The 15,677-nt window shown below is 39.2% G+C and overlaps 1 protein-coding gene and 1 pseudogene across 1 annotated transcript in view; one reads left to right on the top strand and one right to left on the bottom strand.

Moving 5' to 3' along the window:
- Window positions 1–15,677, bottom strand: part of B3GALNT2 (beta-1,3-N-acetylgalactosaminyltransferase 2) — a 61,658-nt gene that overhangs the window by 8,719 nt on the left and 37,262 nt on the right. The window contains exons 6-8 of the mRNA XM_021677354.2: window positions 15,456–15,566; window positions 12,439–12,517; window positions 2,798–2,981 (exon numbers count right to left, since the gene is read on the bottom strand). Coding sequence (XP_021533029.1) covers window positions 2,798–2,981; window positions 12,439–12,517; window positions 15,456–15,566 — 374 coding nt within the window. The remainder of the gene's footprint in view (window positions 1–2,797; window positions 2,982–12,438; window positions 12,518–15,455; window positions 15,567–15,677) is intronic.
- Window positions 5,296–7,793, top strand: LOC105722389 (ras-related protein Rap-1b-like; annotated as a pseudogene).

The following is a 15,677-nucleotide window of genomic DNA, read 5'->3' on the forward strand; positions in this document are numbered from 1 at the left end:
GGCATGAGCCATGGCACCTGGCCCCGCCCCATGTGTTCTTAATAACAAAGGCCCAGGATAATGAATTAGGTGTTACACCTGGGCATCTCACACAGCACACCATTGTACAAGACGCATCCAATGCTATTTATACTAAAGATATTTTATGGCTTTAAAAAAACCTGACATTACATTGAAACATATTTTCCCTTGGAAACAACTTCCAGCAATTAAACCATTATAATGACCTTCTGGAAGGCAAAGAAGAATGACTTCATTTATCTAGACATGAAATATAGAATCGTGACTAAAGACAAAATTGACTCCTTCATTTCACATTCACAATCCCTGTACCTCTGTTTAAAAATGCAGTTTTGCTAGGGAGGCAGTCATGTCAGAAATCTCAATAAATTTAGAATTTCATTAGGTCAAAGAATGGGTCCACACCAAATAGCATTATTCCATGTTTCTAAAGTTTATTTCTAATTAACAGCAGAAGGCATACATATTTATTTGCTAATTAGAAATAAATTTTCATGATAAAAAGAATATTTAGGTCACTGATAACTGAATAAAGAGGAAAAAATAATGAAACTCATTTTCAGTGTGGAGGGAGATGGGTAATGCCAGCTATGGGGACACAGGTCCCAAATCAGAGTCCTGTTGAGGGTTACTGCAGCGATCCAGGGAGAGAAGGTGGCATGCCAGAATAGTGGCAGCAGAGACTAAGGGAGAAGCTAAGATACTTCCTTCCACGTTTGGATATCTTGCTCTAAAGGGAGTCCTAGAACCTCACAGTCCTGACACCCCACCCTCTGGACCTCCATGCTCATTCCTCACCTCTGCCCTACCTCCAATTGCTCTCAAACTCTCATTTATGGCCCCGAATTAAAAGGAGGTTCTTTTTCTTACTATAGCTGTCTAAAAACCCAGATTTCAACCCTCATTTATCTCTTCCCTCTATCCACAGGATGAATCCCAAATTACATTAATTTGCCCCAGCTGGCCATGTATGGTGGCTCATGCCTATAATCCCAGCACTTTGGTAGGCTGAGGCAGGAAGACTGAGCCCAGGAGTTCAAGACCAGACTGGCCAACAGAGCAAGATCTCATTTCTATTAAAAAAATAAAAATAAATAATTTGCCCCAGCTAAGAAAAACTACCTTCCATACACCATTTAGACCATCTAGCCCTCAGGACCAGGGAACCGTATCTGTAAAGTACTGTTCTTGGTAACTTCCCACTCTGCCTAGGGCAACAGAGAAGAAAAGAAACAGACCCTGGGCCTCACCAAGGAACAAGATAAGGTTTTAAAAAATAAAAGTGAAAAAATAAAATAAAAATGAAACTGATTTAATCAGAGATAGTTTCAAGGTTTTAGTTCCATGGTCAGGATAGACAGTATTAGGAGACTCAACAGAAAACTCTGAGATTCTAGAGTAAACTAATCATACTAATAACTATACATGTTAATATCATATAAATATAAAATAAGTTACTATTATTATATTTTGTTACTGTTATTGTTATAGAAGTAGGAATTACAAGTAAGTTTCAAGAAACACTGGAAGGTCCGGGAAATTGTAAATGTGATAGACTCTGGGAGCTGTGGAATTTCAGTAAGCCAGCTATTTAAGAGTTTTAGAATCAGGGCAAGTAGTTTTTAAATGGATGGAGTAAGACTGGAAATATAAGGTGGATATTCAGTAGAAGAAAATTCCTATCAGTAACCTGATTGTGACTATAACTGGGGAATTTGGGTAGGTGGGTATAAATACAATTAAAAATGGACCATTCCCAAACTCACTGATTTTCATCTAATGCTGGCTTGAGACAACCGAGGCAAGTGGAAATGACTCAAAATGAATCAACTTTTTTTTTTTTTTTTGAGATGGAGTTTTGCTCTTGTTGCCCAGGCTGGAATGCAATGGCACAATCTTGGCTCACCGCAACCTCCGACTCCTGGGTTCAAGCAATTCTCCTGCCTCAGTCTCCTGAGTAGCTGGGATTAGTAATGGCAAGTGCCACCACATCCGGCTAATTTTGTATTTTTAGGAGAGATGAGGTTTCTCCATGTTGGCCAGGCTGGTCTCGAACTCCCGACCTCAGGTGGTCCACCCACACTTTGGGATGATATGTGTGAGCTGCCACACCCAGCCTGCTTTTTTTTTTTTTTTTTGGAGACAAGAGTCTCACTTTGCTGCCCAGGCTGGGGTGCAGTGGTCTGATCTTGGCTTACTGCAACCTCTGCCTTCCGAGTTCAAGCGATACTCCTGCCTCAGCCTCCTGAGCAGCTGGGATTACAGGCATGTGCCACCACACCCAGCTAATTTTTGTATTTTTAGTAGAAACGGGGTTTTACCATGTTGGCCAGGCTGGTCTCGGACTCCTGACCTCAAGTGTATCTGCCTGCCTTGGCTTTCCAAAGTGCTGCCAGCAGGCATAAGCCACCATTTGATCAGGTAACTTTTGCCATGTTTTTGATAGGTTAATATCACATTATGGATCTTTATCAAAATAAAGTGGCAGCATCTTAGAAGTGCAGATTTCACAAGGAGCCAGGATACATATCCCAGGTGCTCAGTGGCCTTAGGTTTTTGTTTGTTGAAATCTCAGTAGTTTGAAGTTGATAAATTGTCTCTATAGCAAAAGAACGGTAAGACAGGCACGGTGGCATGTGTCTGTAATCTCAGCTACTCAGGAGGCTAAGGCAGGTTTGCTTGCACCCAAGAGTTCAAGACCAGCCTAACACCCCCCTACCAAAAAAGAAACTAACAATAAAACAACTTCTAGCTACCCAACATTTTTACAACCTACCATCTATAGAAGTTCAATAATTTTGCAGGAACATTACGGTAAGTGTCGGTAACATCCACAAAAACAATATCATCATAGATGCTGCTTTCCTCCTTCAGTAATGCGTCCTCCTCATGGAGATTCCTTGTGTGATCAACAAGTCTTTGAGGCCGAGAATGAAGGTTGTGTAAGAGAGTATCACCTTCTAAAAAGGAAAAGTTGACAGTTGGAGCAAAATGCTATTGTATACTTAACCACTGAGAACTTATGACATACACTAAAGTTCTTTTCCCAAGGCAACCTAACAGAATACAAACAGTTGTTTGGAGCTTTAGGTAGGGAAATAGGAACTCTCATACACTGCCAGTAGGAGAATTAGGTGGAGGCTCCCACTTTGGAGAGCAATTTGGCAATATTTAGGCTGAAAATGTGTAAACCTTATGGCTCAGTTGATGCCACTTGTAAATATATACCTACTAATGTTATTTTACATGGTCATGAGGATATTAATTATAGCATTGTTTGTAATTGTGGAAGAAAAATGGGACCAACCTAAATGTCCACTGAGAGAAAAAAGAAAAATAGCCAAGTTGTGGTATATTCACATAATGAAATATAGCAGTTAAAAAAATTAACCTGATCTTGCATGTTAAAAGGATTGGCATGGAAAAATAAAGTTGAGTGAAAACTGCCAAGTGATATATCCAATATGATACCATAGGTATCAGTTATAAAATATTCAAAACTATGTTATTTAAAGACATGTCCAGGTGTGGTGGCTTATCATGTCCCAGCCCTTTGGGAGGTAGAGGTAGGAGAATCGCTTAAGCCCAGGAGTCTGAGATCACTCTAGGTAATAAAGGGAGACCCCATCTCTAACTAAAATTTAAAAATTAGCCAGGCATACTGGTGCACGCCTCGGGTCCCAGCTTCTCAAGAGGCCAAGGCAGGAGGATCCCTGGAGCCCAGGAGTTCAAGGCTGTAGTGAGCTATGATTACACCACTGTATTCCAGACTGGGCAACACAGCAAGACTGTCTCAAATAAAGAGATGTAAATATGTTGAAAGTAGAAAAATAAGAATGGGAAGGGTACACATGAATTTTAGGAAAGTGGCACCTTTGAGGAGAAGGAAGAGGAATGTGTCTGCGGAGAACCACAAGGGGAAGGTTTCAATCAGACCTACAATATATATATTTTTGAGACAGAGTCTCACTCTGTTGTCCAGGCTGGAATGCAGTGGTGTGATCTCGGCTCACTGCAACCTCCACCTCCCGGCAAGTGATTCTCCTGCCTCAGCCTCCCGATAGCTGGGATTAAAAGCATGTGCCACCACACCTGGATAATTTCTGTATTTTTAGTAGAGACGAGGTTTCACTATGTTGGCCAGCTGGTCTCAAACTCCTGACCTTAAGTGATCCACCTGCTTCCGCCTCCCAAAGTGCTGGGATTACAGGCATGAATCACCACACCTGGCATATATGTTTTTTGGTTTTTTTTTGAGACAGAGTCTCAGTCTGTTACCCAGACTGGAGTACAGTGGCATGATCTCGGCTCACTGTAATCTCCACCTCCAGGGATTAGGGATTCTCCTCTCAGCCTCCCTCGTGAGTAGCTGGGATTACAGGCACCAGCCACCACGCCTAATAGTTTGTATTTTTAGTAGAGGTGGGGTTTTGCCATGTTGGCCAGGCTGGTCTTGAACTCCTAACCTCAGATGACCCACCCACCTCAGCCTCCCAAAGTGCTGGGATTAAAGGTATGAGCCACCATGCCGAGTCATGTTTTCTTTCTTTCTTTTTTTTTGAGACAGAGTTTCACTCTTGTTGCCCCAGCTGGAGTGCAATGGCACGATCTTGGCTCACTGTAACTCCTGCCTTCTGGGTTGAAGCAATTCTTCTGCCTCAGCCTCCCAAGTAGCTGGGATTACAGGCATGTGCCACCGCATTCGGCTAGTTTTTTATTTTTAGTAGAGATGGGTTTTCACCATGTTGATCAGGCTGGTCTTGAACTCCTGATCTCAAGTGATCCACCTGCCTCCCAAAGTGATTATAGATGTGAGCCACCGTGCCCGGACGCATGTTTTGTTTCTTTAAAAAAAAAAAAAAAAAAAAATCAGAAGCAAATATGAAAAAATATAAACATTGAGGTACCTTCTTTTTGTTTTTTTCCTTTTTTTTCTTGGTGGGGGTGGCGGAGGGGAGACAGTGTCTTGTTCTATTACCTAGGCTGGAATGCAGTGGTGCAATTACAGCTCACTGCAGCCTCAACTTCCTGGGTTCAAGTGATCCTCCCACCTCAGCTTCCCAAGTGGCTGGTACTACAGGCACCTGTCACCACACCTGGCAAATTTTTAAGTTTTTAGTAGAGATGGGGTCTTGCAATATTGTCCAGGCTGGTCTCAAACTCCTGGGCTCAAGAGATCCTCTTGCTTCAGCCTCCCATTCTGGGATTATAGGCAAAAGCCACTGTGCTTAGCCATGATATTTCATAATAAAAATGATTATTAATGTGCTTAAAAGACAATTTATTTGCCACTTCATAAGTTAATGAGTCACTTGTCACGTACATGCAGGGACTGTCCCTGGAACCTACTGATTTAAGGCAATTCTTTCACTGTGGCAGAAGTCAGGATTTTCTAAAAATGTCTCAAAGAAAAATTCTGAAAAATATAAAGAAAGTGAGCTGCTGAGGGTGGCAAAGGAAATGAAATGTAATTTAGCACTGCACTCTGTCACTGCAAATGGAAAGGATGAGGTGGGGAGTTGGCCTGTATCTGACTTCTGCCTCTGCCATGACTTGTGAGATACTGGACAAATTCTACTGTCTCTAGACCACAGCAGTCTCACCTGTAGAAAATGGAGCTGGATTCAATCAGTGATTCTTGGGAATGCTTGCTGAAATGCAGATTCCTGGGCCCTAAGCCTAAAGATTCAGTAGGTCTGGGGTGGAGCCCAGGAATCTTTTTTTTTCCCTCTCCCCTGCTCCCAGGAATCGATATTTTTAATGGCCACTGCTGCAACCCTGATGCAGGTAAATCACAGACAGAACAAAGACCAGTCTTTAAGAAACACAGGGCTGGGTGACGGCGGCAGTGGCAGGACCGCCACGGCACTGAGAGTAGCGACCCGGAGGGAGCGCGGGGCGACGCTGGCTGCAGGGACCCGGTGACAGCGTGAGAGGTACTAGGTTTTGACAAGTTTGCATCATGCGTGAGTATAAGCTAGTCGTTCTTGGCTCAGGAGGTGTTGGAAAGTCTGCTTTGACTGTACAATTTGTTCAAGGAATTTTTGTTGAAAAATATGATCCTACGATAGAAGATTCTTACAGAAAGCAAGTTGAAGTAGATGCACAACAGTGTATGCTTGAAATCTTGGATACTGCAGGAACGGAACAATTTACAGCAATGAGGGATTGGTACATGTAAAATGGGCAAGGCTTTGCATTAGTTTATTCCATCACGGCACAGTCCACATTTAACGATTTACAAGACCTGAGAGAACAGATTCTTCGAGTTAAAGACACTGATGATGTTCCAGTGATTCTTCTTGGTAATAAGTGTGATTTGGAAGATGAAAGAGTTGTAGGGAAGGAACAAGGTCAAAATCTAGCAAGACAGTGGAACAACTATACATTCTTAGAATCTTCTGCAAAATCAAAAATAAATGTTAATGAGATCTTTTATGACCTAGTGGGGCAAATTAACAGAAACACTCCAGTGCCTGGGAAGGCTCGCAAAAAGTTGTCATGTCAGCTGCCTTAATATACTAAATGCATTGTAGCTCTGAGCCAGGTCTGAAGAACTGTTGCCCGATTCAACAGTGCCAGCATTCCAACTTTGTTAAACCTACCAACATCTTAAATGGACTTTGCTGTGGTGGTACCCTTTAAGAGGCGGATGAAAGCTACTATATCAGTTTGCACATTCTAATCACTTTCTAGTATCACAAGAGAGATTTTTACTTATATAATAGTCCTAGAGTATATAGCTGGTAAAACCAGAGGCTACATCCAGTATTACTGCTAAGAGACGTTCTTCATCCACCAGTTGTACATGTATGAAAATGGTGTACTGTATACTTTAACATGCCCCATACTTTGTATTGGAGAGTACAATAATGTAAATCCTAAAAGCACCACTACTTTAGCATAATAAAAGAAAGTCCAAAGAGCTCCTATATAGACTACTCCAGATATCTTCGCTTCTTTGATACTTGTAGCTTATTGTAATTTTTTTTAAGAAATTCAAGGTCATTATTATTGTACAAAATAAACGCTTTGATTAACACAGCTATATAGTTTTTTTAATTTTTAAAAAACCTGTGGAGACAGTGATCTTGTCTTTAAAATATGATAGTCCTTTCAGTATAATGTCTTAGATTAAAGACGTTGCTTTTAATATCTGTTGGGAAGGAAATGTCCAGACTTTTCAAATCTCTTATTATATGTTTCCTTTTTTGTTTACATAGGGAACAATGTTTATAGTCGTGTGTACAGTGGGGGTCTACAACAAGAAGTGTATATTTTCAAACAATTTTTTAATGATTTAACAATTTTTGTAAATCATTTTCAGGCTTCTGCAGCTGTAGAGTCTCACTGTGAATCCCTTGCTTGCTCATGCATAAGTGTATTTGCAATACCAAATGTACAAGTTTAGTATTTTTGCCTGTTAGTGATTGTTTCACATGTGTAACGTTTTGGTTGAGATGTTAAATGGTGGACAAGTACTGTGGATGTGAATGTGGGAAGTAATTTTAATCATATGTAATTGGTCACAAGGCCTAATTTGCAGTAACTATTGCTGTTTTATTTAACAATGCCTTGTTGCTTTGTATGCATTAACGTTTGGATGTAAAGATTGTGTGTCTATCCAACAGGGAGCCACAGTATTTAAATTGACCAACCTAATGTTACAACTACTTTGCGGTGGCCAAATGTAAACTAAAAGCCTTAATTAAAGTGGTGCAATTTTGTATAACTTAGCATCAGTAGTTCAATAAATTTGGATTGCCATGCAAGGACTTGCATTATAATTACTTGCCACTTGAATGTGTTTTGTGTAATGTTTTAACAGTGCTAGTAAATAAATATGGGTTTACCCTGGTTTTAATTGTAAAAAAAAAAAAAAAAAAGAAACACAGGGCTAGATGACCTCCTATTTAGACTTATACTTTTTTGACTTTGATAATGTAAAAACAATATGTGTTCACCAAAACCATGCTTTGAGTACACATGCAACCATTCTCTCATGTGACTACAGTCTTTAATTCTATTTAATTTAATGAGAGATGTTCAACCCTTATTATGGAATAGGCTTTTTGTTAGATGATTTTGCCCAACTGTAGGCTAGTGTTCTGAGCAAGTTTAAGGTAGGTGAGGCTAAGCTATAACATTCGGTGGGCTAAGTGTATGAAATGCATTTTCAATGTGGCACATATACACCATGGAATATTATGCAGCCATCAAAAACGATGAGTTTGTGTCCTTTGTACGGACATGGATGAACCTGGAAACCATCATTCTCAGCAAACTGACACAAGAACACAAAATCAAACACCACATGTTCTCACTCATAGGCGGGTGTTGAACAATGAGAACACATGGACACAGGGAGGGGAGCACTACACACTGGGGTCTGTTGGGGGGAAATAGGGGAGGGACAGTGGGGGGTGGGGAGTTGGGGAGAGAGCATGGGGAGAAATGCCAGATATAGGTGAAGGGGAGGAAGGCAGCAAATCACACTGCCACGTGTGTACCTATGCAACAATCTTGCATGTTCTTCACATGTACCCCAAAACCTAAAATGCAATTTAAAAAAATGCATTTTCAACACACATTTTTAACTTAAGATGGGTTCATCAGGATGTAACATCATAAGTCAAGGGGCATGTGTAATAATTTAACACTTGAAGGAAAGTGTTATAAAATTGTAGTAACAGGAAAATGGCTGGTAACAACAGGAGCACAGAAATGAAATATAAGCCTTATAGACTAGCAACACATTTTGTTTCAACTGCATGTATCTGAAAAATATGAGTATAAATTACTATGTCAGGAACACAAAAGACGTCTGCTTTTACCGCTTCTGTTCAACATATATGTTTTAACCAGGACAATCAGATAAGAAAAATAAAAGGCATCCAGATTGAAAAGGAAGAAGCAAAACTATTTCTTCTTATAGGTGAAATGACCTTGCATATAGAAAATCATAAGGTAACTATACAATGATTAAATAATACATGGACCAGTTCAGCAATATTGCAGCACACAGATCAATACACAAAACCAACTGTATTTCTAGAACTTACAATCAAGAAGCTTGAAATAAAATTAGAAAAACAATTCCACTTACAATAGCATCAAAAAGATGACAAACATTTAAGAATAAATTTCAAGAGATCGAGACCGTCCTGACCAACATGGTGAAACCCTGTCTCTACTAAAAATAAAAAGAAATGAGCTGCGTGTAGTGGCACATGACTGTAATCCCAGCTACTCGGGAGGCTGAGGCAGGAGAATTGCTTGAACCCAGGAGGTGGAGATTGCAGTGAGCCAAGATAGCACCACTGCACTACAGCCTGGGGGACAGTGTGAGACTCTGTCTCAAAAAAAAAAAAAAAAAAAAAAAAGAATAAATTTAACAAAATAAGTTCAAGACTTTTATACTGAAAATCAAACGTGATTGAAGGAAATTTGATAAGACATGGATGTTCAGTGACTTAATACTGTTAACATGGCAATGCTTCCCAGGTTGATCTACAGATAGAATGCAATCTCTGATGGGAACGTAAACTAGTACAACCACTATGGAAAACAGTGTGGAGATTCCTTAAATAACTAAATGTAGATCTACCATTTGATCCAGCAATCCCATTACTGGGTATCTACCAAAGGAAAGTAAGTCATTATACAAAAAAGATACTTGCACATGCATGTTTATAACAGGAGAATTTGCAATTCAAAGGCGTTAGAATCATACAATGGATATTGGGGACTTGGTGGGGAAAGGGTGGGAGGCGGGTAGGGATAAGACTACACGTTGGTTACAGTAGGGTGATGGGTACACCAAAATCTCAGAAATCACCACGAAAGAACTTATTCACTGGATGAGGTGGTTCATGCCTGTAATCCCAGAACTTTGGGAGGCTGAGGCAGATAGATCACAAGGTCAGAAGTTCAAGACCAGCCTGGCTAACATGGTGAAACCCTGTCTCTACTAAAAATACAAAAATTAGCCCAGCATGGTGGTGCACATCTGTAATCCCAGCTACTCAAGAGCCTGAGGCAGGAGAATCTCTTGAACCTGGTAGGCAAAAGTTGCAGTGAGCCAAGATCGCACCACTGCATTTCAGCCTGGGTGACAGAGCAAGACTCCGTCTCGGAAAAAAAAACTAAAAAAAACTAAAAAAAAATAAAAATAATTTATTCATGAAATCAAACACCACTTGCTCCCCCAAAACCTAGTAAATTAAAATATAACACACACACACACACACACACACACACACACACACATATATATATATATATATACATGAATGCAAATCCTTAAAACAGTCCAGCTAGGTTTTTTCTTTTTTGTGCAAATTGACAAGCTGATCATAAAATTCACATGGAAGTACAAGAGACCCAGAATAGCCAATCAAACTTGAAAAAGAACAAGGCTGGAGGATTCACATTTCCCAATTTCAAATCTTACTAAAAAGCTATATAATCAGGACACTGTAGTACACAGACATATAGAGCAATGGAATAGAGAGTCCAGAAATAAATCCTTATATTTACAGTCACTGATTTTCAACAAATGGGTGCTAGGACAACTGGATATCTACATGCAAAAAAAATGAAGCTAAACCTCCATTTCATGCCATATATGAAAATGAACGTGGATCCAAGACCTACATTTAAGTGCTAAAACTATAAAACTCTTGGAACTGTAAAACAAAGGCACAGATCTTTGTAACCTCACATTAGACAATGGTTCCTTATATATGACAGCAAAAACACATGACAAAATTGGACTGCAAAATTTACAACGTGTGTGTTAAAGGGCACCATTTGCAAAGCATGTACCTGATAAGGGACTTGTATCCAGAATACATAAAGAGCGCTTATAATTCAACAATAACAAAATACTCTAATTTTATAAATGGGCAAAGGATCTGAACAGATATTTCTCTAAAGACATACAAATGACTCTATCTCTATCCCCTCTCTTATTCCTTCCCTTCCTCCACCCCTCACTCCCTCCCTCCCTAATAATTCACCCTTTTTTTTTTCTTTTTCTTTTTTTTTTTTTGAGACGGAGTTTTGCTCTTGTTACCCAGGCTGGAGTGCAATGGCGCGATCTCAGCTCACCGCAACCTCCGCCTCCTGGGTTCAGGCAATTCTCCTGCCTCAGCCTCCTAAGTAGCTGGGATTACAGGCACGCGCCACCATGCCCAGCTAATTTTTTGTATTTTTAGTAGAGATGGGGTTTCACCATGTTGATCAGGATGGTCTCGATCTCTTGACCTCGTGATCCACCCGCCTTGGCCTCCCAAAGTGCTGGGATTACAGGCGTGAGCCACCGTGCCCGGCCATAATTCACCCTTTTAACAATGTGTAGCTTGAGCAGTATGACGGAACTCGGTCTCTACAAAATATTTAAAAATTAGCTGTGCATGGTTGTATGCACCTGTAGTCCTAGCTATTCAGGAGGCTAAGATAGGAAAATCATTGAGCCCAGGGAGGTCAAGGCTGCAGTGAGCTGTGATCACGCCACTGCACTCTAGCCTGGGCAACAGAGTGAGGTCCTGTCTCAAAAAAAGAAAAACAAAACAAAAAAAGGAAGATATACGAATGGCCAATAAGCACATGGAAAAAATGCTCATCATTAGTTATTATGGAAATACAAATAAAAATCATAATGAAGTAACAATTAAACCCACTAGGATTGGTATATGTTAAAAAACAGACAATAGTAAGTGTTGATAAGGATTTGGAGAAACTAGAATCCTCATATACTGACTATGGAAATGTAAAATGGGCTGCTGCTGTAGAAAACAATCTGGCAGTGCCTCAAATGATTAAATACAGAACTATATGACCCAGAACTTCTACTCCTATTTAAGAGAAATGGAAACATATGACCACACAAAAACTTGCACCTACATGTTTACTACAGAATTATTCATATTAAAAAAAGCAGAAGCAATCTAAATGTCCATCAATTAATGAATGAAATAGTGTATTATCTATGATATGGAATATTATATCATCATAAAAAAGAATGACACATACACAATGCTTGGATCTAGAAAACATGTTACATCAAAGAAACTAGACACACAGAGCACATACTGTACATTTCCATTTATGTGAAATGTTCAAAATAGGCAAATCAACAGAGAAAGTATATCAGTAGTTGTTAGGGTTGGAGGTGAGGGAGGGAAGAATAAGTTAACTGCTAATGGGTTGTGGGGTTTCCTTTTGGGAGATGGAGCAGGTTGTAGAACTCTATGAATACACTGAAACCACTCAATTAACCACTTTAAAAGGGTGAATTTTATCTGAATAAAGTTTCTTAAATGACAAAAAAAAAAAAGACTCCTTTTACATCAAGTACAAGGATTAAGTGTATGAGATTCAGTGTACTTTTTATGTTTCAACCAGCCAACTTACCCTGAATAGTATATATAAAACCACCTGCAACTCCCTCCACACCTTCCAAGAATTCATGAGGCAATGCACCCTCCCCGGCCTGAAAGGAATAAGAATAGAAGTGTACTCAATGTTTCGTTACTAAAATTACATGTATCACATTTTAAAATCGATTTGACAAAAGTCATAATATGACTCCACTTGCAGCAGATAAATGCATCTGAGATGCTGGTGCACTAGAGACTTACAATATCAGGATGACATACGGTATTCTACTATTTTTGTTATCTAATAACAATACTAAAGATAAGGTAAACCCAACAGTCCCTAAGGTGTTGAGAACTGCAACTTACACAGAATCATTTTTATGTTACTTGCTACTTTAATAGTACAAAAAGCAATTTATTTTACATCCCAACCCCACTACTTAAAAAATATGTATTACTACTTTTGATTTTTTGGAAACTAAAAATTCTGATGAGTTCAAATATATCTTGGCACATTTTAAAGTTAAGTGACCATGCAGAGAAAAGCTCAAAATCAACAGTCTGTCCCAAATACTCAAATGGAACCCTACTGAATATATATATATATATATATATTTTAATTTAATTTAATTTATTTTTTTAAAATAAGAGATGGGGTTTCACCAAGTTGGTCAAGGCTGACCTCGTGATCTGCCCGTCTTGGCCTCTCAAAGTGCCGGGATTACAGGCGTGAGCCATCGTGCCCGGCCTTATTTAAGCTGTCTTTAGCCCTCTATAATAATTTTTACTCCCACAGCAGATCATTTGAGTCTCTACATTTTAATCTAGCTCTCAACTCAGAAGTAAACTTATTTTAGTGTAACCAGTACTATAGAATTTTGGCATATGCTGGATATTTTAAAGTTTCATAAATAGAAAAGGAGGCAAGATAATAAAGGTATTTGCCTTGAAAATTCAAAAGGAAATAAAAACGTTATAATTAAATTCCAAAAAACTTTCTATCTTAAATAAAAATTTTTTCATAAGACTTAAAATGAACATTAGTAAACAAGTGGTGTGTCTGTTTACTAAAGTAAACACCATCTTTATTTTCCTACATTTACTATGTTAAATTTACCTGTCATAATAAATCCTAAATCTTAAACATGAATAAAATCCTAAACATGGCCTACAAATCTAAATGTATAATTACATATGAATTTATAGGTCTATTTGTTTAATGTCTTTCTTCCTCACTGGACTGTAAGTTCCACTGCGGGCCACTAGTATGTCTATTTTACCCTGCCATTGTGTCTGCCTTAGAACAGGTGTGCAGTAAATGTTTTTTGAATGAGTAATAACATATCACATAATATTCATTTCAAACTCAGAAATTAATTCCTGTCAATGAGGTTAATATTTAATAACATCACTAAGCTTGTGAATTTATATGCCAAGTATATTCCTAATCATGAGACTGGAGATCAAGGAGAATAAAAGGTTGTCTATGATTCCACCATACACATCACTTGTTTACTAAAGTTCATTTTAAGTCTTCATACATCTTCTCTATTGTCCTACATTTATACTGAGAAATTCACCTGTCAAACTGTTTTAAATTTAAAGCAAATCTGAATGAGAAATATGAGAGTCAGAAATCTCAGGGTTGCTCCAGCAAAATAAATGAAAGTACTCAATCTTTTCTTTCTTTTTTTTCTTTTTTTTTTTTTTGAGATGAAGTCTCCCTCTGTTGCCCAGGCTTAAATGCAGTGGTGTGATCTCAGCTCACTGCAACCTCCATCTCTGGGGTTCAAGCAATCCTCCCACCTCAGACTCCCGAGTAGCTAGGATTATAGGCATGTGCCACCATGCCTGGCTAATTTTTTGGTATTTTTAGTAGAGACAGGGTTTCATCATGTTGTACCAAGCTGGTCCCAAACTCCTGACCTCAAGTGATCTGCTCATCTCAGCCTCTGAAAGTGCTGGGATTATAGGCATAAGCCACACCACACCCTGCCTTGTTTTCCAATATTTGTATCTGTAGTATTTTGATTTTTTTTTTTTTTTTTTGAGACAGAGTCTCACTCTGCCACCCAGGCTGGAGTGCAGTGGCATGATCTCAGCTCACTGCAACTTCTGCCTCACAGGTTCAAACAATTCTCATGCCTCAGCTTCCTGCATAGCTGGGATTCCAGGCGTGCGCCAACATGCCCGGCTAATTTTTTGTATTTTTAGTACAGATGGGGTCTTGCTATGTTGCCCATGCTGGTCTTGAACTCCTGGCCTCAAGTGATCTGCACACCTTGGCCTCCTAAAATTCTGGGATTATTGGTGTGAGCCACCATGCCCGGCTATCTATAATATTTTAACATTTTATTTTCAAGGTGAGATAGTGAATACTCTGACTACTACTGAGCAAATGCTCTTAAAGAATGCTAACTTAAAAATTACTGAGAAATAGGCTGGGTGCAGTGGCTCATGCCTGTAACACAGCACTTTGGGAAGTCTAGGTGGGCGGATCACTTGACCTCAGGCGTTTGCAACCAGCTTAGGAAAATGGTGAAACCCCATCTCTACAAAAAATCCTCAGCCTCCTGAGTAGCTGGGATTACAGGTGTCTGCCACCCTGCCCGGCTAATTTTTGTATTTTTAGTAGAGATGTGGTTTCACCATGTTGGTCAGGCTGGTCTCAAACTCCGGACCTCGTGATCCGCCCGCCTCAGCCTCCCAAAGTGCTGGGATTACAGGCGTGAGCCACCACGCCTGGCCAAAATGCACCAATCTTAAGGCAAAACTGTTAACTCACTAATGCTGGAGTTACAGAATCATATTTGAGTTTTTCCCTTTACCATGATGAGTCAACAACATTTTCTACTATATATGTTGTAAAACACACAAGAGTCATCATTGCTGCATGCTGCCTGGGCTCTAAAGTAAATTTTACAACATATTTATGTATTAAAAAGAGCTAAAGAATGCAAATCAACAGGAAGTTAAAAAAAAAAAAGAAAGAAAGAAAAAGAAAAAAAGAGAGTTAAAGTATGTAATTAAACCTTAAAAAAAAAGACTTACTGTAATGACTCTGAGAACTCCCCCTCCATCATTCACTGTCACTTTGTGAAGATTTCTTGACACAAGGCCGTGGAGGTCTTGGCTTTCCCACACGATTGTACCTTCAAAGCTCTTTTGTGAAAAGATGAATAGTGATTCATTTTCCTTATTGTTGTTATTTAGATTTTAAGTATGTTTTTAGGTAAGATTTTGGAGAAAATTTTTTCCCAAGACATATCATTT

Source organism: Aotus nancymaae, unplaced genomic scaffold (genome assembly GCF_030222135.1).
Source record: "Aotus nancymaae isolate 86718 unplaced genomic scaffold, 86718_ANA_hifiasm-v0.15.2.pri h1tg000032l_0, whole genome shotgun sequence".
NCBI classification, from domain to species: domain Eukaryota; kingdom Metazoa; phylum Chordata; class Mammalia; order Primates; family Aotidae; genus Aotus; species Aotus nancymaae.